The sequence below is a fragment of the Natator depressus genome, chromosome 12 (genome assembly GCF_965152275.1).
Source record: "Natator depressus isolate rNatDep1 chromosome 12, rNatDep2.hap1, whole genome shotgun sequence".
NCBI lineage: Eukaryota > Metazoa > Chordata > Testudines > Cheloniidae > Natator > Natator depressus.
The window spans coordinates 24,945,305-24,971,744 of NC_134245.1; the positions used below are offsets into that span (position 1 = coordinate 24,945,305).

Below are 26,440 nucleotides of genomic sequence, written 5' to 3' on the forward strand. Positions count from 1 at the left end.
TTACATAACTTTTCTGCACTTACAGTTGTTTGCAGCTAGTAGGCGCTCAAGATCTAAAATTAACCTAATTCTAGTCCACAGAGGCTGACATTTATTTGTAATATACAAATACAAACACACACACAAATATATCCCATCCTTACACTCTTAAGGTCTGAAAAGTAATGATGCACTGAAAAAATTCAGGGAGGGTGGAGGTCAAGGAAAGGTTCATTCTGGAGATCAACATGGCACAGTGATGAACTGCAAAAATAACAAGGGGGTTGAATTGCATGAAATCACATAAATGAAACAAAGGACACAATTTTTAAAAAGTTTATTCAGAGATAAACATAATTTTAGGAGGAAGGGGCTGAGAAGGATGTTTTCATAGTGTTCATTTGCCAGATTGGTGATCTGCAAAATAAAAAAGACCTGATCTGTATTAAATCATATAAATAAAATAAAGGAGACAGATTTTTTTAAAAAGTTTATTCCAGGAGAAATATTATAAATATATATATTTGGTGTAAGGCTGACCCAGTAGGCAACTCTCCCGAAATCCATATGCCCCATTGGCCATCTGCAACTAATAATATTAATAATAAATACATTAAACCACACGCACAAATATTAAAAGTTTATTCAAGGTAAACATCATTTTGTGGGAGAGGGGGGCAGTTTGGGTGTGGGGGAGGTGGAGAATGCCGGGTTCCCTGGAGATCAATATCCCAGATTGGGTTAGCTGCAAAAGAATAAATAAATGCAGGGCACCAAATCAATCTGCTTTTGTTAAAAGTTTATGGAGGATTTTGCTCGGCTGGTTGGGGGGGGGGGGGGGGGTTGGGTGTGAGGTTCCAAGGGGGAGGCACAGCGACGGGAAGCAGCAGCAGCGGCTGCTGTTGTGGCCAAGCCAGCGGAGCGCCTGTGGAGCTGCCTGTCTGCCTGGGAAATCTTCATGGCAGACATCTCCATCTAGCCGTGCGCTATAATTGAAATGGCGCTTTTGGCCAGGGGCGGCCTGCCAGGGCGCTTTCTGCAATAGCACAATGCATGTCGATAGACGTCATTTGGTTTTAATGGCCTACAGGAAATTTGGCGTTTACAATGCGAGACATTAGCAAAGGGTGAAAAGGGAGCGAGGGGAGGGAAAACGGAGGGGAGGGGGGAAGGGAATAATTGCAACCCCCCCCGAAAAATCCTCCCGATCTGCATCCTGATTGCTGTAGGTATTTTTGTGGTTGTATTTTTTTTTGTTGTTAACTTGATCTAGTTTATCAACAAGTGCAGAGTGGGTGCTACCCTAATTGTAACAGAGGAGTCAAGAGATGTGAGAAACGTGCCCTGCGTTACTTATTTGGGAGCTGAAAATTTATGCCTAGTTGAAAATGCCTGGGGAAATATTACATCAGACCAAATGACAATGATTAAAATCAGCTTTTTTCCCCCCTTCCTCCTTCTTCTTTTCAGTAAGTCTATTGAAGGACGTGACAGTGGCCTGATATTCCACAACATTAAACCGTTATCCCCCCAGCCAAGGAAGGAGAGGAGCTGGCAACCCAAACCGTTAGCACAAGGATTCTGCAGCCAAGGAGAGAGGGGGGTTAGTTTGGGGAGGGGGGTGGGAAGCAGGAGAAGGGGGGTTGGGGTTTGCCATCTGATTTTTTTATTATTATTATTAATAATAATTTTATTTGGAAAGGTATCTTTTTAATCTGGAGATCTCCAGCAAAAGGAGGGGAAAATATCCAATTTTCATCGCAAAATTAGCTAGGGCGAGAGCAAAGGGCTGAGCTAATTGTAGCCTAATCCCCTGCCCTGGAGGCGTTTGCAAAGCCCTGAGCAAGAATTCGCCTTTTTTCTTCCTCTTCTCCCTTCCCTCTGTTATTTAGAGACGGGATTATTGCCTTTCTTCTCATAACAGCCTCGGCAGTTTCATTTTAAGGCTTCCCCCCCTCCACACACACACACACACACACACACAAAATAAACAGAAGAAGCGTAAAAAAAGAGAGAGGGAAGAAGCAGCTTTAAAAATAATAATAATCACAGCAGGATCTGAGGAACAAAGATAGTAATAAAAGCAAAAAACAAACCCATCAACACACAAACCCAACAGAGCCCAAAGCAAAAGGGGGGTTTGCAGATCTCTCTTCTGTGTTCAAGGTAAGGAAAGCTGCTCTGACTGCTGCTCCTGTCTCTCCCTGCATGGACTGGGGAGTGCGCATTGCATGGCATGGCTTTTTTTTTTTTTTTTTTTTGGAAAGTGCCTCTTCTTGAAACTAACTCAGATCTTGGCTCTGGAGAAGAGACGGAGGGTTTTTTTTAAAGCTACAGGATCCATTTTCATCCACCCTCCTTTGATAGCGCTGGTGCTCTGTGTGTGTGTGTGTGTGTGCGCGTGCATGCCCGTCTGTATGGTTTGTTTCCTTTTTCTAAAGCATGGCCAGTGTTGCTGGATCCCCGATGCCCGGGGTTCCTAGGCTGCTGCTGCCGCCCTAGCCCCAACACTGAAGAAGGCAAAGGATCCGGGGGCAAAGCCACAGCGCGGAGGAGGCAGAGCTAATTGGGTCCCGGGCTTTTGAATGGTACACAAGGAGCACTGGCAACAATTGCACTTTCCAAAAGGGCAGCTGCAATAGGCAGCAGCCGCTGCCACCGCGTTGTAGGGCTGGGAGGGGGAATCTGGGGTTTGGTGGGTTGTTTTTCCTTGCACTGTTTGTTTGTGAAGGGAGGGGGGATGTTTGTTTGTGGGGGGTTGTTGATGGTTTGTGGTTTGGTCCCCCCTTTTGCTTTCAGGGGAGATCCTCTTGGTTCTGGTGGGGACTTTGTGGGTCCGTCCTTTGGGGTTGTCTCTAGGGTGTCTAAACACAAAGGGGGAAGACAGATGACAAAGCTTAATATGGAAAAGACGGGCGGTCTGTGAATGAAACTCTGGCGCCAGTCAGCTTGATTTGGTGTAGACTTCAAACCACTCTAGGCTATAGTTTGCATTTCTGTTCCTACATGTAATGTGGCACACTTCTGCAAAATTAATACATTAGTCTGGCCAATGTTCACCACCATTGGTTGTACATAAAATATATAGGATCGGAGGTGCAGATTTTCCCCCCTGCATTCATCTAAGGCATCTCCTTTCTTGTTATGTGAGAATAAGTAAGGGACGCCATGTTGTGCTTTTTTTTTTTTTTTTTTTTTTTTTTTTTTTTGAATTTTACCTTTGGGCATTGCTGTATATATTTCTAACAAAAAAGCTAGAAGTTTAGTGGCCGGTGTGCATGGCTTCCTGGTGATTTCCCTGACCATCAGCAGGGAAAGGCATTTGGGTGACGTGAAACTTGCACTAAATAGATTGGCGAGTGCTAGGAATGGGGGGAGGAGAGTGGGAAAAAGAATTTTTTTTAAACGCGAGCTCAACAAGCTAACTGCTCCTAAAAAGTTTCTGACTTAATCCACTTGCTAGCAAATGTCCAGTATTTTCTGAAGCAGTGTTAAGTTGTGTGCAAATGTTTTATGGACTTTATTTTGTAACCCTTTGGCCAAGGTTTTAAAATAACCTCATCACTTCTTTGTCTTAGGTTTGTTTCACAAAATAAACAATCGGCTCAAAGTCGCCTAAGAGGCAGATTCTGGATATTATCATGTTTACGTGTTTATAGAGACAAAGGTAATGCCAAGTCTCTTTAATTTTGACCCTCTGGCTGGGCTGAATCCTACCTCCCTGGAAATACAGACAGTGCCATGAAGCCACGAGAGTGCAAGGTTAAGTTCTTTAGCTGGTTATTCTCCAAAGTGCTTGAAATGGGGTGTCGGGGGGGGGGCTGAAACGGTGGTTTTTACTTTTAGTGCTATAATAGATCTGCTGTTAAAGAAAGAAAGGTCTGTGGGGGAAAAAAAGCTTCAATGAGAATCCAATAAAGGAACCAGTCAGAGAACAGATGTTGGTGCTGATCTCATTAAAGACGAGTCAGTGGTCCTGCAGCAGACTGGACTTTGTGCCTTTGATGCACACACAACTAGCTGGCTGCATATGGATTGAAAGATGCCTCCTTTCAACATCTTATAGGGAGAGCTGTTTCATGGCAAGTCCTTAAACCTGCAGTTTTCATTTCATGTCTTAAATGTGCATGAAGGAATTAAACTGCACGAGTGAATAACAGCATTAGTTTCAATTAATTTTTATCCTGGCAACAATAAACTTTAGAAACAAAGCACTTTTACATCCTTAATTAGTGTTGGTTCCCATCTGTAGTCTTTTAAGTGTCTGTTCCTTGATTTAACTTTGTCCCTCCTTCAGAGCTGCTTTCTTTTTAATTCTTTTCCCTTTTTTTCTTGTTATCCCTTCCAGACTGTTTCTTGTTTCTCTTCTGCAACCTTTCACCTCCCTTGTCCCTATCTCTCTGCCTTGCTCTGTGCAGTTTATTTCTACTGTATTTTCCCAACATCAACAGCAGTATTGGTTACCATGGCCCCAAGCTATGTGCAGAGGTGGGAAAGCTTCATTCGCCCAAAAGTTCTTACACTTTTGAAGTCTTTCTTTTAGTAGGATCTGAAATGTATCATCTAGAGTGTGTATTAAATGAACAGTATTCCTGTAGGCTTCCGAGGAAGAAAGGCAACACCCTGGAAAATTCTGCAGTCTTTCAGCATTCTCGGCCCTAGGGTGATAGCCCTGGGCATGGAGCTGAATGGAGCTCTTACAACTGCCTTCTGTTTACCTTTTATGGTTAAAATAACAGCTTAGCAAAGAAGCAACTTCATGGAGAAACGATTCAGTGAAATCATCTCAAGCTGTAGCAGCATAGCTAGTTTAATCACCCCTAGAGAGCTGAACAACTGTGAGCACAATGGGACACAAAATCATTTTGTGTGTAAATGAGCATGGCATTGTGATTATTTCACTTTGCATGGGCAAATAGTTTTTACAAGCAGTACTTATGCAGTTAGCTTAGAAAGGCAGAAAAAGATAAGCTGGCTCTGAAAAATCTTGGTGTGTAATGTTTGGAAAACTAAATATTCAGATAATTTGGGAATCAGGCTCTATTGATTTTGCCTTTAGCAAGTTCCTGTGTTACTTATTAGAGCACGGTTATTGCTTGTGCCACTAGTAGTGATGTTATACCCTTTTGTAGGCAACTAAAGAACATGGATTATTTTACATGGTTTAAAAATGAAATTTGTTAATGTTTCTTCAGTATTTACCCTTAAGGTTTTAATTTTCACATCAGTATTAGAGAACACACAATTGCACAGGATAAATACTTTTAAGATCCAGCTCTGTGCATTAAATAAATATATTACTTGATATGGTGAATTTTAGCAGCAGTTTATATTGAGAAATACATGTAAGAAGATAGTCAATACAAACTAGGATTAAGGAAGCAGGAATATTTAATTTTAGGATTAGTGGAAGTGCTTTTTACACGGTTTAGGTCGTGTTTAAGACCTATGCTCTTTGTTGATTAACTAATACAAAAATGATTGGCTATCGCAGCTTTATTAAACATTTGGGTTATTTTATAATATTAATCTTCTCTAACAAAACAAACCTGTATTTCAGTTCTTCTTCTGATTCCCTCCCCCAAATTAAAAGCCTGAAACCCCTCAATAAGTATGAAAATCCATACAAGATTGTGAACTATTTTAGTTTTCCAGTGATTTTCTATAATTAAGTGTTTTTTCAATGCATACTGTAGCTGAGTGATGCCAAAACCAGGGGATTGTTCAAAAAGTCCCTCCAGTGAATAGTATAAATTAAATATCTCTACTGTATGGGCATGGCCTCACAGAGAGTCTTAGACAGTTTGCAGATCAAGGCATTTGCTGATGTACTAACATTAAACAAAATCGTAAGACAGTAGCAGTGTTTAAATATGCACAAATAGATTCAGATCACTTGATCTTTAGCTTTCTGTGCATATTTTAAAATTGGAGTCTGTATTTCAAGACAAATGGTAAAATGTAAGACTTATTTAAAGAGAACTACAAGTTCTTTGATTTCATTTAGAAATTGTAGGGGTCCAGATGAGCCCTAATTAGGCATATTTTTTGTAAAACTCCATGAGGTGTATTTCCAAGGCAGGTCTGTGTCCTGCAAGGTCTGTACCTTTATCATTAGTGATAATAGGGTTAGAACAAAGACAGAGTTGACATTCAGCTTGTAGCTACTGACCCTTACATTTAAGTGAAGGAGTACAGAATGAACATGAGCTTGCTGTGCTCTTTGGTAGGAATACATCCTTGTCTGTGTTGGTAGACAGATATAGCATCGACAACTAGAGAACAGGCTACTAAAGTACTATGGTGTTTTAAAAAATTAGTTGTTTTATTTGTGATATGACATATTTCCTAAAGGTTGCCCACAACAGGACCTTGTGGGAAAGAAGAAAGCAACAACTTTAATCATTAAAGGATTCAGTCATTTTCCTTGAAGGTGGTGCTACAGTAAAATGTTAATGCCAATTTCACATCGACTGACACAGAAGTTCTAGGACAGTGTTGATATTTTGTTCGCATTCAATGCAGATGTCCATTCTGCATTTGAAGAGAAAAGGATGTGGATTCATAATGGGGTGATGTATTTCTGTACTGGAGTAGTTTAAAATTGTTATGAACTAAACTAGATGAAATAGACTAATCTAATATGTGGTTTTCTTTTAAAGATGTTGAGATACATTATATTTTCAGTCCCTTTCCATATATTTTGGTAACCATATTTTTAAGGAATCTTGTCAATTATATGTTCACTGAATGGTTTGGGCAAGCATATTGTGCAAAATATTTATTGTTAAAAGAAAGGAGAGACCAGTTTTAGGATTCTTAGAAATGTCACCAAACTAACCTGGAAGAATTGGACATTCACTTTGTAATACTGCATATGAAGCGTCTGTCAGATGTTAGGAAGCGCCTAAATGTTTGGTAGCATGACTGCAAAACAAAATACCAGGGAAAATTAGATTATATTAAGAAATGTTTTTAACTATAATATTTTGCATCTGTTGTTCTATACATATGTGACAGAAAGGATGAAGAATTTTATAAAACTTCCAAAAGCTTGAACAATTTTTCCATCTGTCATATATGTTTTCATTATTATTTTATTTGACTTTATTCGGTTGTGTAAGACACAGTGGTGTCTGATAGAACTTCCAAAAGCTTGAGCAGTTTTTCCATTTGTCATGTATGTTACCTATAAGTTTTTATTAACTTAAATCAATTGTGTAAGACATATGTTGGTATCTGGGAGAGAATCAGTTATCATCCTTTTCTTATAGTAGCTGAAGAATTTTTGGATATATATATATTTTTTTGCCCTAGTAGTCCCTTCCACATCAAATGGGGTTTTTGAAAGTCTTTGAAATATTTGTTTTAGGTTAACAGAAGCAGAAATTCAGTGCATGAATTTGTAAATCAGCTAAAAATATATAGACTCAATTCCATTTAATTTCAGATATTTTAAAGTAATAAATATACACATGTTCATATGTATATTTCTGGTTTCTAATGCTAGATCATAAGGCATTTGTGAAAGCTTTGTGTCATGAAAACTTTGGTCATTTTATATGTATTTCTGCTGTCATTGCTTCCAGCTATTAATTTCCTTCCGTTTGAAAGCTTATTAGTCCCTCATTATATCTACTATTAAGATATAATCGATAGTTATCAATTTATTTTGTAATTATTAAAAATAAAATCTATTTTTTTTCATAGTTTGACGTGAAATTTACTAAATGTATAAACTAAATGCCTTAGGTACTGAGGAAATCACTAATTTAGAGGTGTCTCGTTACTGAGACAAACTTGCAAAAACCCCTGAATCCCAATTCACAAATTGGTTATTCGTTTGTCAGGGGATATTTCACATCTAACACATAAGCCCGCGACCTTTAATTAGAATTTTGCAGTTTGTTTTATGCCCCTTGAGGCTGACACCTTGAAATTTTTTTTCTTGATTTCTTATTGCTAATAAGCATCTTTCTCTTCCCCTCTGGTACTTTGAAGAAAATGATGCAAATACACTTAATTACAGTGGTGGCAATAATTTGTTAGCTGAATATGTGATCAGGCAGATGCAAAAATGATCTGATTAGATCTGTGATCACACTAGAAATAAAGGCAACACACAGTTACATTTAAGAGAAACTGTTCTTTTTTGTCTTCCGTTTCCAGGAGGGAAGAAGCATGTCCCGTCTGTCTCTAACACGGTCCCCAGTTTCTCCCCTGGCTGCTCAAGGAATTCCTCTCCCAGCTCAACTCACCAAATCCAATGCTCCTGTGCACATCGATGTAGGAGGACACATGTACACCAGCAGCCTGGCTACCTTGACAAAGTATCCAGATTCCAGGTAGGATTTCAGTGTTTTCAGGCTGTGTGCCTATTTCGTTTCATTGGTTGGAAATATACATTTACCTGTGTGAAATATTTGGATGTGAAACACGATTTATTATATATTCAAAACTTATACATAATTCAATCTCCAGTTTATACATTAACTTCACTAGAGTTCTATAGGAAAAAAAGACTTCAAAATGTATGTATTATTTAGACAGTTTATTCATTTTCTTTCTCAACATCTTCCAAACCATACTGTTATGTTTGAAGCACCTGTTGATGTGACTGTCGTATAATATTCAGCACTCTATGAATGTTCCTTTATTTTAAAACAAACTTTGGTTGAAAAATAAACAGTAGCCCATCTTTTACATGGGTGCTCATGGATACATTTGTCAGCCAGGAGAAGTCCTATAATAGCTGCCGTTGTATAGGTTGGTGGAGTTCTTAGATGAGCTGTACTCACTTATTCAACAGCAGTGACACTAGTCATTCATTCTCAGCAGAACGTCCAGCACACAATGTGTTTATTTGCAACTGCACATCAGGTCAAAGTTGTGTATAATTATTGCATGCAGATTGTTTACTGTACATGCTACTGATATGTCTGGTGAGGATTATGTAATCTGGTCAGTATTTTAAAGCAGGAGAAACTGCAGAGATATGCGTACGTAAACCCTCTCCGGTGTTCATTTGGGGCCTTATTCTGTGAGGTGTGGAGTGCCATGGAAGGAGATGCACGTGGGAGGTGTTTGGCTCTTTTCAGGATCGGGCCCTGGGCTGGCAGCTGAAGAATGTCAGTGATTTAAGGGTTAAAAGCATATTAGCCAGAGTATCTCATAAGAGATACTTGATAGCTTTAGATTTGTAACTAAATCCACCAAAATTAGTATGCTGAGATTGAAGAATAACATAGTTTGTTTATAAGAATGTGTTAATTCTGTGTAAGGGTCAAATGCCTCACATCTGAACAACAGGAAATATGAGATGTACAGTACAAGGTGTTTGGTCACACTGGCTAAAGAAAGCAGTTTTGATCCCAAATGCAAACCAGGAATCAGGTCAGCAGTTTAGTTGTCAGAGGTTCTGCTGTCAACATGACCTGTATTTCTGCAAAGGGACAGCCTTTTCAGTATAAAGGAGCTGTATAAAGCTACATTTTTGTTCAAGTATTTTCCCTTCAGAAGAACTAGGGATTTTTGCACTGATTTGACAGTTTCCCAAGCAGTAAATGACATTTCTGCAGACTCCTTGAAATGCCTCTGATGTCATAAAGCATATGGCTGTGTTTTTAGTTCAAGCCTAGGTAGTGCATTGAAATGGTCCATGGAAAAGGAACATTAATTGAAATGCCAATATTTTAAAATTAGGCAAAAAACCCATGATTTTTCAGGAGACCATCTATTTCAAGACTTCAGTCTAGTATTTAATTACAACGAAGAAATCTATCCGGTGGGGAAAGATTTATAACAAAAAAACAAACAGACGTTTCACAGCATAAAGAAATACAGAGAATATGCAGCAGTTGCAGTAAAATATTACATCTGTTTCCACATTAAGAAAAAAATCACTGCTGACATTTTAAAAAATATGCCCCATATCAGAGTTATTTAATAGAAACTTCAACTGTGTAACTTGCAAAATATAAATATGTTTAAAATAAATGCACAGATTTTACTTAGAGGTTTCAGCTTATAATACAGATTTGGCACTTCTCACTGTTGAAACAACAGAAGTGTGTTCCTCTTGGTTTTTAAGCTGCAAGTACAAAACAGTTATTGGTCAGACACTAGTGTATTGTGTGATATCTTGTTGTGTATTGTCTTGCATTTGTATGTGTTGTGTTATCTCTTAAGGCTTGAACTTGCAAACCTTTTCTCACTCAAGTAATCCTTGCCCATGGTTTCAGTGAATCTACTCATACGAGTAAAGGTTTGCAGGATTGGACCCTTAGATCCTAAAGTTTGAATAACATCATTGAATCAGAAAACCAAACAAAGGGGATATGTAGTAAAGAGGTATCAGAACACACATATTGTATTTAGAGAGAGAGAGATTCTGGTTATTTTGTTTCATTTTGCCAGTTGGGTTCCTTCAGTGTTCGAGTTGATATAAATGGTTACCCATTCTTTACTCAGGATGGCCTGCTTTCATTCCCATTGAAGTCAATGGCAAAACTCCCAATGATTCAAAGTTCTGGGTCCTCAGTGGTATTCTTGAGATAAAGTCACAAAACCTTTTGTTTTCATTGCTCTCTGGAATATCTTCCATGAGGTTATAAATTGCCTTTGCAATTATCATGGATGAGAGAGGGATTCTGGGTCTTGAGCTGGTGTAGGAGAAAAGGATATGTGTTGCTGAGTGAGACAGCTGGTAATAGTGAAAAGCACTATTAGCCCACGCTGCAAAGATGACATGCGTGGCCATAGATGGAGGCACAGCTATATTCACACATGCAGAGCTTTTGGGATTATTTGTATAAGGTATTAAATTCTTTTCAGTTTGGCTATCAACATTTCATAGGAGCTTCAAGTATTGTAGATTAATCAAATTGTATAGGCCCTGGTTCAACAAAGCACTTAAATGTGTGCGTAAGTACTTTGCCGAATAGGCGTCGATATCATATGTTTTGCTGAGTCTTTGATACAGTTGCAGAAAATAAAGTTTCAGCACCCTAAAAATTAAAATGTAGGGGAAAATTTTCCTCTGTATCTGCATTACATGCTTTATTTGCTTTTGTATGCTCTTAAATCCTAAATATACTTTTAGCTTATTATTTACATTATATATATACACACACACACCCCAAAACACGTATGCACACACCTCATGCTAATGGAAAATAGAAAAATCATTCAGTCATATTTATTCCTCATTTGTACTTATAATAGGCCTGATCCTGCAAGGTCCTGAACATTTTTCAATTTGCATTGACTTCACTGGCAGTTGAGCATTCTCAGCATCTTGCAAGATCAGGCCTAACAAGAACAACTCTAGGCATGGTAAGTTCCTGCCTATACCTGCTTTTCAGTCACCCTTCTGGTATGATATAAATTACACCTGACAGCAGACAGTGTGATACATTTCTCATTGTAATTTGGTAGGATTGACCATGCTCAGCCCACTCATGGCTTTGCTGTGTTCTGCCATTCATAAATTATGTGTTTCAGCTGTAATTCATGAAAATAAAGGACCTGGTTCTGCAACCATGACTCATATGAGTAGTCAGTGATTTGAACTAGTGAATGATTTGAAGTCAGTGGGCCAAATTCTGCACTCAGTTATCCCAGTGTAACTTCAGAGTGACTCTGTTAAAGTCTTTGTTGCTTATATCAGCGCAACTAAGAGGAGAATTTGCTCCAGTGAGTGAATTTTCGTGAGTAAAGGATGCAAGCTCAGGCCCAAAAGGTGTTAGTCACATCTTCTGCTGTAAACTTTCATAGGCTACATCATGATGCGCTCCCTGCAAGGGAACTTATTTAGCTATGTTACAGAAACATAAACTCCTCCAAAGTGAGGTTTAACACACGTGTGCCATGACCTGCTCATCTGTACCAGCTGTGTGATTTGAAGAAGAAAAAAAGCAGGATCACTTAACTAGTGTGACAAATGGGAAACTAATTAAATGGCCACTGTAAATGATTCATTCTAAGTCTGCATTTCTCACTTTAATCATTATGGTACAATATATATTTTCCAACCAACAGAAACAATATATAAACAAATATGTTGGCCTTTCAAAGGATAAAGGCAAAGATACTATCTCACCTATCGTATCTCTCTCAAAGATATATGCCAGCATTCTAAAAAAGTAAGGAACAGATATATTTATATGACAGTTATGTGTAAATTTATCTGTGTTTCCATTATTAACCTGTTTTAATGGAGAGCTACAATTTAGGGGCGTGATCCTCTATTCCTTGTCCCGCAAAAAACGTAATTGAAATTATTAAGGGTTTTGGATATGCAAGGAGATTCACATTCTACCTTGGCTGGATCTGTATACTGAGTGTCTCAGATTAATTATATTCCATTCATTTATGTTTAATACATTCTCAAAAAGTCTTAACACTGGTAGTTTTAAGTTACAGGCATTCAAAAGAAAGACACTCTTATGCACTCCCACAGTCCATGCCGCATATTTAAATAAAACAGTCAAAGAAAACAGACAAGTCACTAATGTTTGCCAGCCAGCTCCTCTAGAAATTTCATTCATGTTTTCACCCAGGCTACCTCTAATGCAGCCCTCTCACACATTGACACTTGAATACAGATTTCCATGACAGACTGCGAGAGCTGTGAAGGCTCTAGCACGTCCATAAAGTGAATTGAAAATTATACATATTTATTTATCTAATAGGATGGGATAGCTCCTAAAAAAGAAAAGGTCCTTATTGTACAACTGTTATTGTACATAATGTTCAATCACGTGCACACTGTGCAAAGAAAAAAGCTGCTAAAACCCTGACTTTAATGAGAGCAGGATTAGATCCCAAGTCCATATTTACTAGAACTAGTCAAAATCTCAAAGTTTTTCTGATTTTTTCAGTGGAAATTTGAATTTCTTTTTTTTTTTTTTTAAAACGACACATTTTCCCAGAAAATTTTTGTCTTATTTTCTGACCAAATCTAATATTTATTTTGTAGGATGGGAGTGCACTCTTTATTAGTTTATTCTTCTGTACCAACTAAATACATTTACCAGAAACATCCATAGATAATTAATATTTGTTTTATGTTATACGTACTGTATGTTTTGTTCTTTCAAATACGTTAAACTCCTAGGTTTCTGTAATATTCCTCTTGTGGGACAAATGAAGAAACATCTGGAAATTTTAATTTAAAGCTGAGTTACTGCAAATTTGCATGCCAGTGTAAGTGGGAACAGTGTGTAGCCCTCTCTTCTTACCTAAAGCCCTTTGTACTTCTTTCCCCCATAGCCACATAAGCTAAGAAGGGAGTGCTAGCTTCAGTTTTGAATGTCTTGGTTTTTTCACTGGCTTTGTCCCAATCAGTGGGATATATTCTTTTACAGATTTTTCACATTTGAGAATATCTCAGATTTCTGCACATACACAAAGAATTTAGTGTCATTGTTATGATTTATTTGCTAATCTCATGTCACGTTTGGACATTCTTGCAGTGTTAACTGAAAATGGAAATTATATGCAATTAGCAAACACTGAAGCATACCGTACACATGCAAGTAGGCTGAAATCCACCCCTTCCCACACAAGCTCTAGGCTTTAGTCAGGGAATTAAACAGGGTGGAGATGGAATTCAGTCCCTATCCCATGAACAGTCTGTGAGGCTAATACACAGAACCTTTGAGGCTAATACTCAAACCTATAGGCTAGAATAACATCTGCTACCCCTTTGTACCCTCTGAGCAGTAGTTCTGGGCCATTGGAACATCATGGTTATAGATACTATGTTCCTTCCCTGGCTATTCCACACTCCCTCCACACCAGTCTACTTGTGGGTCAGTGCACCTGCATGGTATGCATGTGGTATTTTGTTCCTCCTTGGAGCTCACACGTCTCCCCCAGGCAGATCCATTAAGAAGTTTAAATAGAGTAAAGAACTTTAGGCAGACCATCCAAACCACTGTGAATTTCACCTGTAGTGAGTTTTCCCATTTTAGTCAGCGATAAAGCTTTCCTTGACCTCAGTGGAGCAGAATTGAGCTCTTACACTATATGGATACATATCATAGTAAATTATCCAACATGCAAACATTTTATGAGTTTGATCCATATACCTACAGAACTCCAAAATGAGCATTTTGCTTTTGCATGGACTGTAGGACAAGGTTCTTTATTTTTAATACGCATCATTAACTTAAAACTTATGAACTTTGAAGCTAAAACCCAAAGGATATTTTTAGGTGAATTTCCACTTTACAGTTACTTTCCTCTCTTACATCAGTTTTCCTCAGCTGATTAATTTCCAGCAGAATCCAGTTAGAACACTGATAAAGAGGTAGGAGCCACTCTTTTACAAACATTCAGCAGAGCAGGAGGCAAGAATATGGAATAAAGATTGCACACTTATAAATTGGTTTACATTTTTGGGCGGCAGAGAAATTCAGGATTTACTCTGAAAGGCAAATCTTCCAGTAAGTTGCCTACTTCCCCTATTGGAGGAAAACACAGGGAGTTCTGCTGTTTAAGGCAAGCTTTTGTGCGATACAGACGAGAGCAGTTAAAAGTGTACAGAGTTTTTGTTCATAATTTGATGTCCGTGCACCTAGTTTTATGTTGGATTAACATTAGACTTTCCACTGTTATGGAAGGAACTTGCTGTTTCATTCACTCACATTTAGGACTAAATCCTTTGACTCTTAGGGCTTGTCTACATTACCCGCTGGATCGATGGGCAGCGATCAATTCCAGCGGGGGTCGATTTATCGCGTCTAGACTAGACGCGATAAATCGACCGCCAAGCACTCTCCCATGGACTCCAGTACTCCACCAGGGCGAGAGGCGCAGGCGGAGTCGACGGGAGAGCGTCAGCCATCGACTCACCGCAGTGAAGACACCGCGGTAAGTAGATCTAAGTTTGTCGACTTCAGCTACGTTATTCACGTAGCTGAAGTTGCGTAACTTAGATCGATTCCCCCTCCCTCCCCCCCCCCCCCAGTGTAGACCAGGCCTTACTTTGTTATTACTTGGGCAAAAGTCCCATTGGCTTCCAGGGGAATTTTGTCAGGTAAAGATATGCAGGACCAAGGCCAATTTAGGGTCAAATGGTGCTTGCCCCCCCCCCCCACAAAAAGTCTGCATAAAACCACAGAAAAGGAGGGTTGCACTTCACAGTGAATATGAGTTGGAGAGAGGGGAAAGGAATTCTCACTCCCAGCCTGGTGGCTTGAGGCAGTGAGGCTGCACACTGGCAGTTGCCCTGTTGCTGCTGCTAGAATCATGGGAAGAATGAGGGGAAAGGGGGCAAGATGCCTGATTCCAGAAGCTAAGACATCTGAGTTCTGTTGCTGGTTTTTTGAAGCAAGTAATTCAACTTAATCTAGTCATTTAGCTTCTCTGTGCCTCTCTTTCCCCATATGTAAAATAATGTTTTCCAGGAGCGTTGTGCAGTTTAATTTACTTATGTCAATGCTTTGTGATCCTCATCGGAAAGGAGCTGTATACATGCAGAATGTTATTCAGTATTATCATACACAGTCAGGGCTCCACACACCCTTACAACAGATTCTGAGGTGTAATGGATTTAGTAAGCATTTCCTTGCCATTTCTCTAAACGGGCCTCTGATGCTGCTACCTGGCTAGAGCAGAGCTCTGCAGAGCACAAGAAGTGCAGAAATGCACTGTGTGATCCCTCCATGGTGATGAGGACATGGCCTCTGTGAAAACAAAACTGTGACACTGAGACAATTACAGCTTGGAACAGTCATTTTACACTCCCTCTCACTTTCTTGCAATAAGGGGTAAAATCCTCAAGCCAGCGCCTAGCCTGAGTAGCTGGGCTGGGCACTGGGACAAAGAGAAGGGGAAGGAATCTTCTTCCCTTAGCCAGAAAGCTACTCTACTGAGGCTGCAGTGGTCCCCTGGTCTTAATGCCATGCTTTGGTGAGATGCGGGGAATAGGAGGGTCTGTGTAAGAGTGGATTCTTCAGACCTGGATCTGCCCTGCCCATGCAGGGAGCCCATGCAGGGCATGCAGGGAGCTGTGTGCTGGCAAACGTGCTGTGTGCTCAATGTGTTTTCCCCTTGCATGGCCCCTCCTTACACAGCAGAACCTGCTGCGAGGGGACTTTTGCCAGCCTCCGAGATGAGAATTTACCCCATGGGAGTGCAACTCATATCAACTGGATCCCAGCGCTGGAGCTCTGTTCATGAGTGAATTACAGGCATGATGTTTACTCAGAGCATTTAATGGAATTTGCAAGGAAAAAGTTACTTAGCTGGTCTCTGCTAATCATGTTCCCCCAAATTAATATTTATCCAAGCCTAGGTTACTTGGAGATCATTGGCATAAATGGGTGTCGTGTTCTTTGTGGAAGGGGTGGAAAACAAGCTAATAACGGGGAAGAATTGTTAGCAGTGACCAAGCTTATCTGATTTCTGAACATAAAATTGTATCTGTGTTGCTGTCCCCCAACATGGGCTGCTCTAAAAATAGAATTTGAGAAGCTTAAACATTCATGTTAGTTTATTTGCCAGTTCAACTTGGACGGTATATTGGGACGGACAGTCTAGGTGTTTTTCTGATAATGCAGAGCTCCTGTAGTCATAAGAAGCATTCCTAGACAGGTCTGACCGACGTGACCAATGGTCATTCAGGAGAGAGCTCTACCTCTCACAACCTTTGGGAGCAGCTATGGAGTAATACTTTTGCAAGGATCAGTGTTGAGCAGTATCTCCAGCATATTAGGTTCAGATCTCAGCTATCCTTGTCTTCTTTGTCCAACTACTCTACTTTTATTTTCCCAAACAGACAACGTGATTGTGGTTAAGTGCAATGCAAATGCCTCTCTCCTTTCATCTCTTTTATAATTCCCTTACAGTGCTGCCTGTGTAAAAAATGTGTCATTACAGGCAGGTTCTTGGTTCCAGACAGGGCTCAGGAAACCATTGTTAGAGCTTTCAGACAACGGAAGTAAAGGGATCCAACTCATGGTGCCATCCTGACCTATTACCGACTCTGATGTTGTAAAACACCTGTTAGTTGGATCAGTTCTTTGCCCTTTCGGGGAATTATACTGATTTTCCTCATTCCTTCTCTGGCTCCTACGACCCAAGATGCCCATCTTACCCTTTCACCTGATAGGGCACAGTGGCACCAGCTGCACAGAATAAGGATGCAGTAGTTTACATGGCACTGCAAATGAAACATGAATAGCATCAGCACGAGCAGAATAGTTTGAGAAAATTCTCCCACGGGATGCCATAGAAGCAACCTGTTTCTAGCTTTCATGTGCAGGTAGAGGTTGTTTTCATGTTGATGAACAGTGTAAAGTATTCTGTCTGGGATCACTGTTACACAGTAACAGTGGCTTTATACTCAAAACAAAGGGAATTCTCCTTTATTGATTTTTCTCTTTTAATGCTGTGCATCCAACACACTCACCATCCCATGTGGAGGAGTTATGTAACAATGAAGCTATAGTGGCATTCCATTGGAAATCATATCCTGAGGTCATAGTCAACTGCTGTAAAAATGCAGTAAAGTGGTGCTACCTCTTGATATTTGGACTTTAAGTGTATTTCACTGCCATTTGTCCACACAGGTCAAGTTTTGATTTATACAGACCCTATTATGGAATGCAGACATAGTCTACTTAGAGTAATATTTCATTAACTCCTTAGAATGTTTGTAAAATACACTCTCTGGACTATGAAGATGAGGGGTATGTTTTGTAAGGAGCACGATGTGAAATGAATTTGTCTCTAGGCCTAGCTTAATTATTTTAATGATCCCACTGGTGATTACTATAGGTGTCTTTCTGTGTATATATATTGTGACCTACACGCATGTGTTCATTTATGAAAGCTAAGATTTAAAAAGAGTAACTCTACTGAAGTAACTCTACTCCAAATTTACTCCAGTATAAGTGAAATCAGAATCAGGCCCAGTGTGTTCATGGGTTAATACAGCCTTTAAAAGCAAAATGCATATTTCAGTTGAATAAATATGTAGGCATGCCAGACACGAGATTTAAATAATGAAAGAGTATGAGAGTATAGACCTATTGAGCACTTAGTCACAACATTCTGTACAGAGTAGGCTTTAGCTAACACAGCTAAAGCAACAGTAACCCTTACGTTACGGATTTGGGCAGATTTCTCTACCATATGAATTTAATAATAAATTGATAACAATAGCTATCCCTCATACACTCTAGCATTTTACATTGTCAAAGGACTTTACTAACATTAAGTAATTACTCCTGACACCCCTTATCTATGATCTCAGGAGGTAACTATTATTGAACTACACTCATCCCTAGTACAACTGCATTGACAACAATAGTTACATAAGAAATGAATATGGCCCACTATCTCCATTTTACAGATGGGGACATAGCAGAGCTGGAATTAGATCTCAGGAGTTACTGACTTCCATCCCCTGCTCAGTCCATGGAGGTCACCCTCTCTGTCTTCTAATCTTTGATTTTTCATTATTTTTTTTGATGTTTTCATATTCAGAGTTCAGTGTTTCCTTGATTTGTTCTTATTTGCAGTTTTCTCAAGCAGGATGGTTATTAGCCTAGCGTGTATGCACTCTCACTCTGTATTGATGCAATCAGTGTGAGTACAGTCTGCCTGTTAGAGCTGGTGCACAGGATATATAGGCTAGGCAGAGGTATTCTAGGGTTCACGTGTACTGTGTTGCTTTCACTCTACTGCAGTATGGTATGAGTTCAAAGGCTAAAATTGCTGCTTTTTTATCTGCTGAGGACCACAGAAAGCAATACCTGAAGGGAATCCTGCACGTGGATAGTGGAAAGCTATTATGCAGCAAATGCTGATACACATACACAGAAAGGATCGGTTGGCAAGAATTGGAAAAATGAAATTTGCAACATAAAGCTGAAACGATGAAGGAATCACAGTCCAAAGGGCATGCTGCTGTTACGTCTGTGTTCTAATGGAGTGCAGATGCTACCCAGTGCTGGCAGGTAATCCACTTAGAACTATAGAAGCTTTTGCAGCAGCAAATCTCTCTCTTGGGAAAGTAGATAATGAAAAACTCAGGGAGTCTTTAACATTTTTGGTGTCATACTGTTCTGCAGGTGTTTTGCCTTCCACCGGCCAATGAGTTGCACCAGTCTTATCGACACCAAAGGCTGAAGCTTTGCAGTTGGGAAAGGTGAAATATGTTGGCGGCACTAGGCCAAATTTGGCACTCACATAAATCCCATATAACCTAAAATCATGATTGGTGTCGTTCTACTATATTGGAGTTACACCAGGGATGAATTTGGCCCATTGATGTCACTGTGGTTATTGGATACGAATGAGAACAGAGCTTGGGCCACTGATGTTAATGTTGTAATTGAAGAAAGAAAAGATTTAATGATAGTTTTTTAAACTTACATTAAAAAAAAATCCAGTATTGGTTTGTCAGAAACCCCAAACAAATAAGCACATTTTTTTACCATTTTAACGTTAATTATATTTTTTGGGGAGAAGGGGTTGATGGTTAAATGATTACCCTGATTCTGCTCCTAGTTAAGTCAAAGGAAGTTTTACTCTTGATTTCAGTGGGACCAGAATCAAACCCATGGGTCTATTGTTTCATGTTAAGAATGGACAACTCAATAACACTGAAATGGCCAAGCAGTGAGATTCTGCTCTCAGTTACGGTGGAGCAGATCTGGAATTACTCCATTCAGGCCAATGGCTCAAGGCTTTTCTTATTTGATTTCTTTCTAGTTCCATCAAGTTGAAGAATGGGAGCCACATCTCTTAAGTAGCAGATGTAGTCTTCCTTCCTTAGTGACACTGCCTTCTGTATGACCCTACCTACCAACAGCTCAGAGAGGGAGGGTCTTTCTGTCTTCTGGAGTGTAACCATGGCACACCTCTCATGACACCTTCCTTTCACTGACTAAGTTTCCTCCTCTCATCCTGCAGTAGTAACAAAAAAATCCATTGGAAATTCCATTTGGGTTGTGTCTGTCATCTGCTATCCGCTCTGATTCTCAAACAAAATGATCATAGGCATACTGGATGTGCAAATAAGGACCATGTTCATTGTATTCTCTCTCCAGACTACAATATACAGATAATTCTGGACATGAACAGTTGGGAAAAAAATCAATACAACTTAACCAAATGTAAAAATAAATAGGAGCATTATTAATTTACCAACTTAACTCTGATTCAGAAATATAGCTAGATAGGGATAGACTCAGCTTTCGGATCACATGAATGTAGTACCAAATAAGCAGAGAACAGTAGCCCAGTTCAGCCATCTGTTGTCTTCAGTAAGTGGAGCTACAGCTCTTATGGAATTCTCTGGGCTAACCTGGGCTAAAATAGGAACACAAATGTAGGTGTGAGTTACATATCGGGCATAGCCTAATGTAACATGCACAGTTGGTGTTCAGGGGTTGTGCAGAATTAGTATAAATTACACACCAAAAGGATGAACGGATGGACTGCAGCAAAAGCACCTAAGGGAGAGAATGTAAGTTAAAACATGTTTTCCTACTTTAATACCCTCCTTAGAATCCTAGTTTACCAAATTGGTGTACCATGCACTTGTTTTGCACACCCACTGAATGCCCAGCCAATGTGAGTTATAGTGCTCTTCCACTACACTGCTTTTGTGACTGACTGACAATCACGTCTGCACATAAGTGTAAGTCCCATTTACATCAGAGGGACTTGTACCTGTGCAACTGAGGCAGAATTGGGCTCAATATGTAAAATTACATTTATACCCTCACTGAATTTGGCCCCATATATAACTGAGTTGCTACTGGAAGTCTCTGAGAGTTTATGCTCTGCTGTGCTGAAAAGCATTATCGGAGAAAGTTGCTCCTTTAGTGTATCTGTGCTCAGAAAGTCAGAGAAAGGTATATGGCTAAATTAAAAATGGAAGGCTCTAGCCTTATGCACCAGCCATACCCATACTCCTGCCTGAAGCTAGCATATCAGGAGAACATTTACGCAGCACCATTTACTTGTTGAAATAAGCACCTCTGTGCGGCTCCTAGGATCCAGTCCCTTCTTCCTGCTAGGCAGCAAAACTGCACCGGGCAGTACTAGGCTTCCTGCACACCTGCAGGGGATGGGCAGGCACAGGACTTGCACCAGTTAGGTACACAGGGTGAAATCCTGGTGCCACTGAAATGGGAGATTTGCCAATGACTTCATTGGGGCAAAGATTTCACGCACAGCTCCCATTAACATTAAAACAAAACTAATATCTTCATGTTCCCCAGCCTCCCAAAGGGCCCAGCAGTGCCATGTTAATGTTAATGGAAGCTGTGTGTAAATCTTCCAGTCAGCTTTGAGAATCTTAATCATAATGTTTAATTATCTCCTGCTTAGATGAAAGTTTCTGTAGTAAAAAGGAAGAAAGTTAACCCAGTTTTGAAGACCCTACAGATGCAGCTTGCTATTCTTTGGGTATGTGTTCTGGGCCTTTATTGCTCCGGGTTGAGTTATTTAAAGGAATAGCAGTAATAGGTTTGTAAGAGGCGGGAATGTTTTGTTTGAATTGGGCATCTTCAGATGTATCCTACCAGGTGCTGAGTGCCCTCTGCTACCACAGAATTTGAATGGAGATGCAATTCCTGCAGGATAGGGCTCTCTGGGAGACTAGGGAATGTGAAGATGGTAGTTAGAGGATTTGTTGTTTTTTTTAATATCACTCCAATACTGATTTTTACACCCCACATTTAGAGTAAGTTCTCTGTTAATGAAACATAAAAGATGAAGAACTCTCACGAGGATCAAAGTGGAGTAGTGGGGACAGTGACATTTAAAACGATATTTTTAGCAAATGTAAGTTATTATTTTTTTGAATCTTTACTAATTCCTTGAATAAAAGTGCAACTAAGATTGAATTAAAAAGAGTCAAAGAGAGCAAAAACATCAGACTCTTAGGCCTGGTCTACACTACAGGGTTAGGTCGAATTTAGCCGCATTAGGTCGGTTTAAAAATGACTGCGTCCACACAACCAACCCTGTTCCGTCGACCTAAAGGGCTCTTAAAATCGACTTCTCTACTCTTCCCCGACGAGGGGAGTAGTGCTAAAATCGACTTTGCTGGGTTGAATTTGGGGTAGTGCGGACGCAAATTGACAGTATTGGCCTCCAGGAGCTATCCCAGAGTGTTCCATTGTGACCGTTCTGGACAGCACTTTGAACTCTGATGCACTAGCCAGGTACACAGGAAAAGCCCCAGGAACTTTTGAATTCCATTTCCTGTTTGGTCAGCGTGACGAACTCAGCAGCACAGGTGACCATGGAGTCCCCCCAGAATCATAGAGTGTAGAATGTTTCTATGCTCCCCCTATCATCTCTGTCCTTGAGGATATGGCAGATTAGAAGGCGAAAAAAACGCACTCGTGATGACATGTTTTCCGAGCTCATGCAGTCCTCCCGCACTGATGAATAACTAATTCTAAAGGGCCTAATTCTGATCTCACTTACCCTGATGTAAATTAGGAGTGAAGCCCGTAGATTTACAACAGTGTAAACCTGGTGGAAATGAGATCAGAACTGGACTCTCCACTAACTTTAAAAGGAGACTGTTTTCCCTTCAACTCTGGTCCTTTAGCCATAACTTCTATCACTTTGCTCCTTCCTTGCACCCCCAAAAGGCACAGTATAAAAAAAATCATCCTAGAACCTTAAGAATTACCTAGCTAAGTGAATGGTAATGGCCACATTGGATTATTGACTTTTAAAAATACATGTTGATAATATATATATACCAGCTCTTATCTATTGCAAAAACAGATATTCTTGCCTGCACAGCAAAATATAAAGTATTAAATCTAGGTTATGGTAATAGATCCAGTAGTTCCTCTAGGTGCGTAATAGTTAATGAGTGTAATATCCTTCAAAAGCACTCCAATGTGAGCATATGGCTCAAAAAACTCCTATGGAATTCCAGCATCAAAGTTAAAAGGCAAGAACACAGGATTATAGAAATTAGAGATGGATAAACCGCTCACCTTGTAGGTTGTCTTGTCCTCCTCCCTGAACTGTACAGTATATTCTCTGGTGCTTTGTCCAAATCAGTTTTAAATAATGAAAGATAAATGTTCTTGGGTTATATTTTTTTAAAAAGCCTAAATTTTGTATCTACAAATCAGGTTCCGTATTTAGACATTACATTTGGCCATTTATCTCCGGAGTTTTTTATAGATGGGATTTTTAAATGTGCCTATAACATAGGCACTCAGATTTCATTGACTTCCAATAGAACTTGTGCACCTAACCCAAAACTGTGGAATCACAATGAGAAGCTGAGTTTGAGATTCTTGAGAGTGTGGCCTAAATTAAGTAAGCATATTTGCTTACAGGAGAGGACGTAAGCTAAACCAAGTGGAAGTTGGCGGGGGGTGGGAGGGGATGCACAATGGGTATCAGTGGCTATATCACATTTGCCACTTTCCCTCCAGTCTCAAGAAAGCCTTTCTTACCTTGGCTGTATAGTATCATGGAAAATCTGAGTTGCCAGTTCCAGGATCTGCGCTCAGGATGAAGAAGCCCATCTGTGTGCCCATTGCATGGTTGGGGCTCCATGGTTAGGGAGGTCATGTCAGCCCAAGGATAAGGACGACAGTCATATCAAAGTGACAGCAATATCTTGGCAAATCTGCAGAATTTCAGGTGGAAAGTCAAGTGAAAGCTAGTGCTGACAGTTTTGGCATCAACTTGCCTTCTGTTCCTCACGGCTGGGGCCTAGGGAGCAGCTGTGGGCAGTCATGCTGTGACAGCAGCTCTCACTGAGCTGTGCTGCCAGGGAGGAGTCTCTTAGACCAGTGCAGAAGGACTGGCCTTCCCTGTCGGATTTCCTTGAAGATTTTGGGATGCAGGCATTGTTGGAAAGCCCTGGTCTCTGTGGGCCCACAAACCACTCTCCCTGGTCGAATGATGGGCAGGGAACATGTTAAGTCTGTTGAGTAACTTTTACCATCTCACAGCTTTTAGTACAAGAGCGCGATGAGTTAGCTCTCTATTTTCTGCTAGTGTTTTTGTTTATGGGGTAAGGACCAGATTTTCAACCTAGCATTGAGGGTTGGGGCATAGGTGCTTTTAAAAATCTCACGAGGCACCTACTTGCCTATTTACATACATAAATGGACCTCTACCCCGATATAACGCTGTCTCGGGAGCCAAAAAAATCTTACCACTTTATAGGTGAAACCATGATATATCGAATTTGCTTTGATCCACCGGAGTGCGCAGCCCCCCCCGGAGCGCTGCTTTACCGCGTTATATCCAAATTTGTGTTATATTGGGTCACGTTATATCGGGGTAGAGGTGTACCTTTGAAAATCAGGCCCTGTCTATAAATGATTGGTGTTGGCAGCATGGCACATTCAGAGCTGAAACCCCCAACTTTGGGCTGTCATACTTTCCTTCCCCCATCAATGTATAAAAATGAACAATAGACTTTTTAGAAAAATTGTTTAAAACAAAAATTCTCTTCTGCTCTGACACCCTAAGTGCCGAGTTTCAGCCTGAAGCAAGTTTATATGGTTGAGTTATTAAACTGTGACAATGAGGGTTTGTAATGGAACCTGTGGCAGAACCTTCATGGCAGCACACAAATGGCACCTCTGTAAAGCAGCAGGGCTATATGTTTAGTCTCTGTAGAATTCCAAGGGCCCATGCCCTGGTGCTCCTTTCCCCTCACAAGGGTGGCTGTTTATCTGGCTGCCATAATTTGGGCCCTACCAAATTTAGGGTCTATTTTGATCAATTTCATGGCCAGAGGGTTTTAATATTGGTCAATTGCACGTTTTCAGATGTTTACATCTGAGATTTCACAGTGTTGTAACGGGGGGGGGGGGGGGTCCCAACCCAAAAGGTACCTGGAGGTGGATCTGATTCCCCCCGCTCCCACAAGCAACCGTGTAGGTGAAGAGGAAGTTCTGAGTCCTGTCCATCCCCAGCACTGTGGGATTGGCAGCTAGGAGCCCCCGGCTGGGGCACTCCCCACAGCAAGGAGGAGATCGGACCCACCTCCACAAGCCTCCTCCAGCTGCAGGAACCTCTGGAGTTGCTGACCAGCCTCAGAGCTTCCTGGGAGGCACCCAGGGGTGGGTCTTATCTCCTCCCCCTCTCCGAGAGTGGCTGTGCAGGGGAAGGACAAGTCCTCTCCCTCCCCAGCCCGGCCAGGACTCGCAGGTAGGAGCCCCCAGCTGGGGCGCTCCCAACAGCAAGGGGGAGATTGGATCCACCTCCACAAGCCTCCTCTAGCTGCAGGAACCTCAGGGGCTGCTGCCCAGCTCCAGAGATTCCTGCAGCCCCAAGTCCTGTCCCTCCCTCGCCTGGCCGGGACTTCCAGCTACAAGCCCCCAGCTGGGGCATTCCCAGCAGCATGGGGGAGATCAGATTTCATGGGGGAAGGGCTTATATCATGGTCCCTGACACATTTTTCACGGCTGTGAAATTGCTGGGTCCCTAGTCATAATGGGAAAAGGTTTTAAAAGTCCCTATTGGATAGGTGAGAGTGTGTGGAAATATGCTACAACTATCCAGAGGAGGGTTTTTTTTTCTATTGAGCTTCATACTAATCTTCATACTAGTTGAAAGATAAAATTATGAGCCAGATTCAGGAAAGGTGGTGCAGAAAGGTGCAAATGACATCTCCACGCTTCAGCTAAGCCCCTTGTGTGGCAGGGCATGGAGGAGGATGTGCTCTAGCCAAGGACAGCAGTGCTTTGTTCCCTCAGAATTTTCATCAGGGCTCCAGAGCAGGCGGCGCTAATTCAGTACGCTCCTAGACCGCCTATGCCTTCTCCCTGGCAGGTGCCACCTGCTTTTCAGGCAGCTTGGGGCCCCTTAAACGCACCCCATAATAAAGGAGGTTGCAGCTGCTTTTCACTATCCCAGCTCCATTCCCCCGATAGCCTTCTGCCACTGGGGACTCCCGTGCATACCCTGGAGTGAATCTGGGTCTGCCTCATTAGTTTTGTAATAGACAGAGTGAAAATGTGAAAAAAAAATACTGCTGGAAACATTGAGCAGTACTGCTCAATGCTGGAGCCAAAGTGTGATCTTGTGGTTACAACATAGGACTAGAGGACAGGAGACCTGGGATCTACGCCTGGGTTAATTCTGTTACACTTACGCATATTGAATAGTACCTTACTCTGCCGGCAGTCTCGCGTTTTCTTCAGTGTAAATTCATATTCTCAAATGGAATGCGTGGCAGGGTGAAATACTACTCAACTGCTTTCTGGTCCTGTGTGCCAATCACTTAATTTTTCTGTGTCTCAGCATTCCATCTTCAACACAGAAATAATACCTACTGTCCCTACCTTATAGGGGTCTTGTGAATCTTAAATTATTTTATATGAAGTTGTTGAGATCCTTGGATGAACATAAGAACAGCCATACTAGGTCATATCAATAGTGCATCTAGCCCAGTAGCCTGTCTTCTGACAGTGACCAGTGCCAGGTGCTTCAGAGG

At 40.8% G+C, this 26,440-nt stretch overlaps 1 protein-coding gene across 10 annotated transcripts in view; it reads left to right on the forward strand.

Annotated features, from left to right (window-relative positions):
* Positions 1 to 833: 833 nt before the first annotated feature.
* KCTD15 (potassium channel tetramerization domain containing 15) overlaps positions 834 to 26,440 on the forward strand; it is a 54,928-nt gene continuing 29,321 nt past the window's right edge. The window contains exons 1-4 of one of the 10 annotated variants that reach the window (XM_074968752.1): positions 1,653 to 2,145; positions 3,558 to 3,741; positions 8,149 to 8,324; positions 14,659 to 14,856. In XM_074968752.1, coding sequence (XP_074824853.1) covers positions 3,721 to 3,741; positions 8,149 to 8,324; positions 14,659 to 14,856 — 395 coding nt within the window. In that variant the 5' untranslated portion in view covers positions 1,653 to 2,145; positions 3,558 to 3,720. Of the gene's footprint in view, positions 1,583 to 1,652; positions 2,146 to 2,266; positions 2,568 to 3,557; positions 3,742 to 6,317; positions 6,552 to 8,148; positions 8,325 to 14,658; positions 14,857 to 18,736; positions 18,951 to 26,440 lie in introns of those variants that run through there. The other 9 variants (XM_074968751.1, XM_074968755.1, XM_074968756.1 and 6 more) reach the window with 9 other exon arrangements.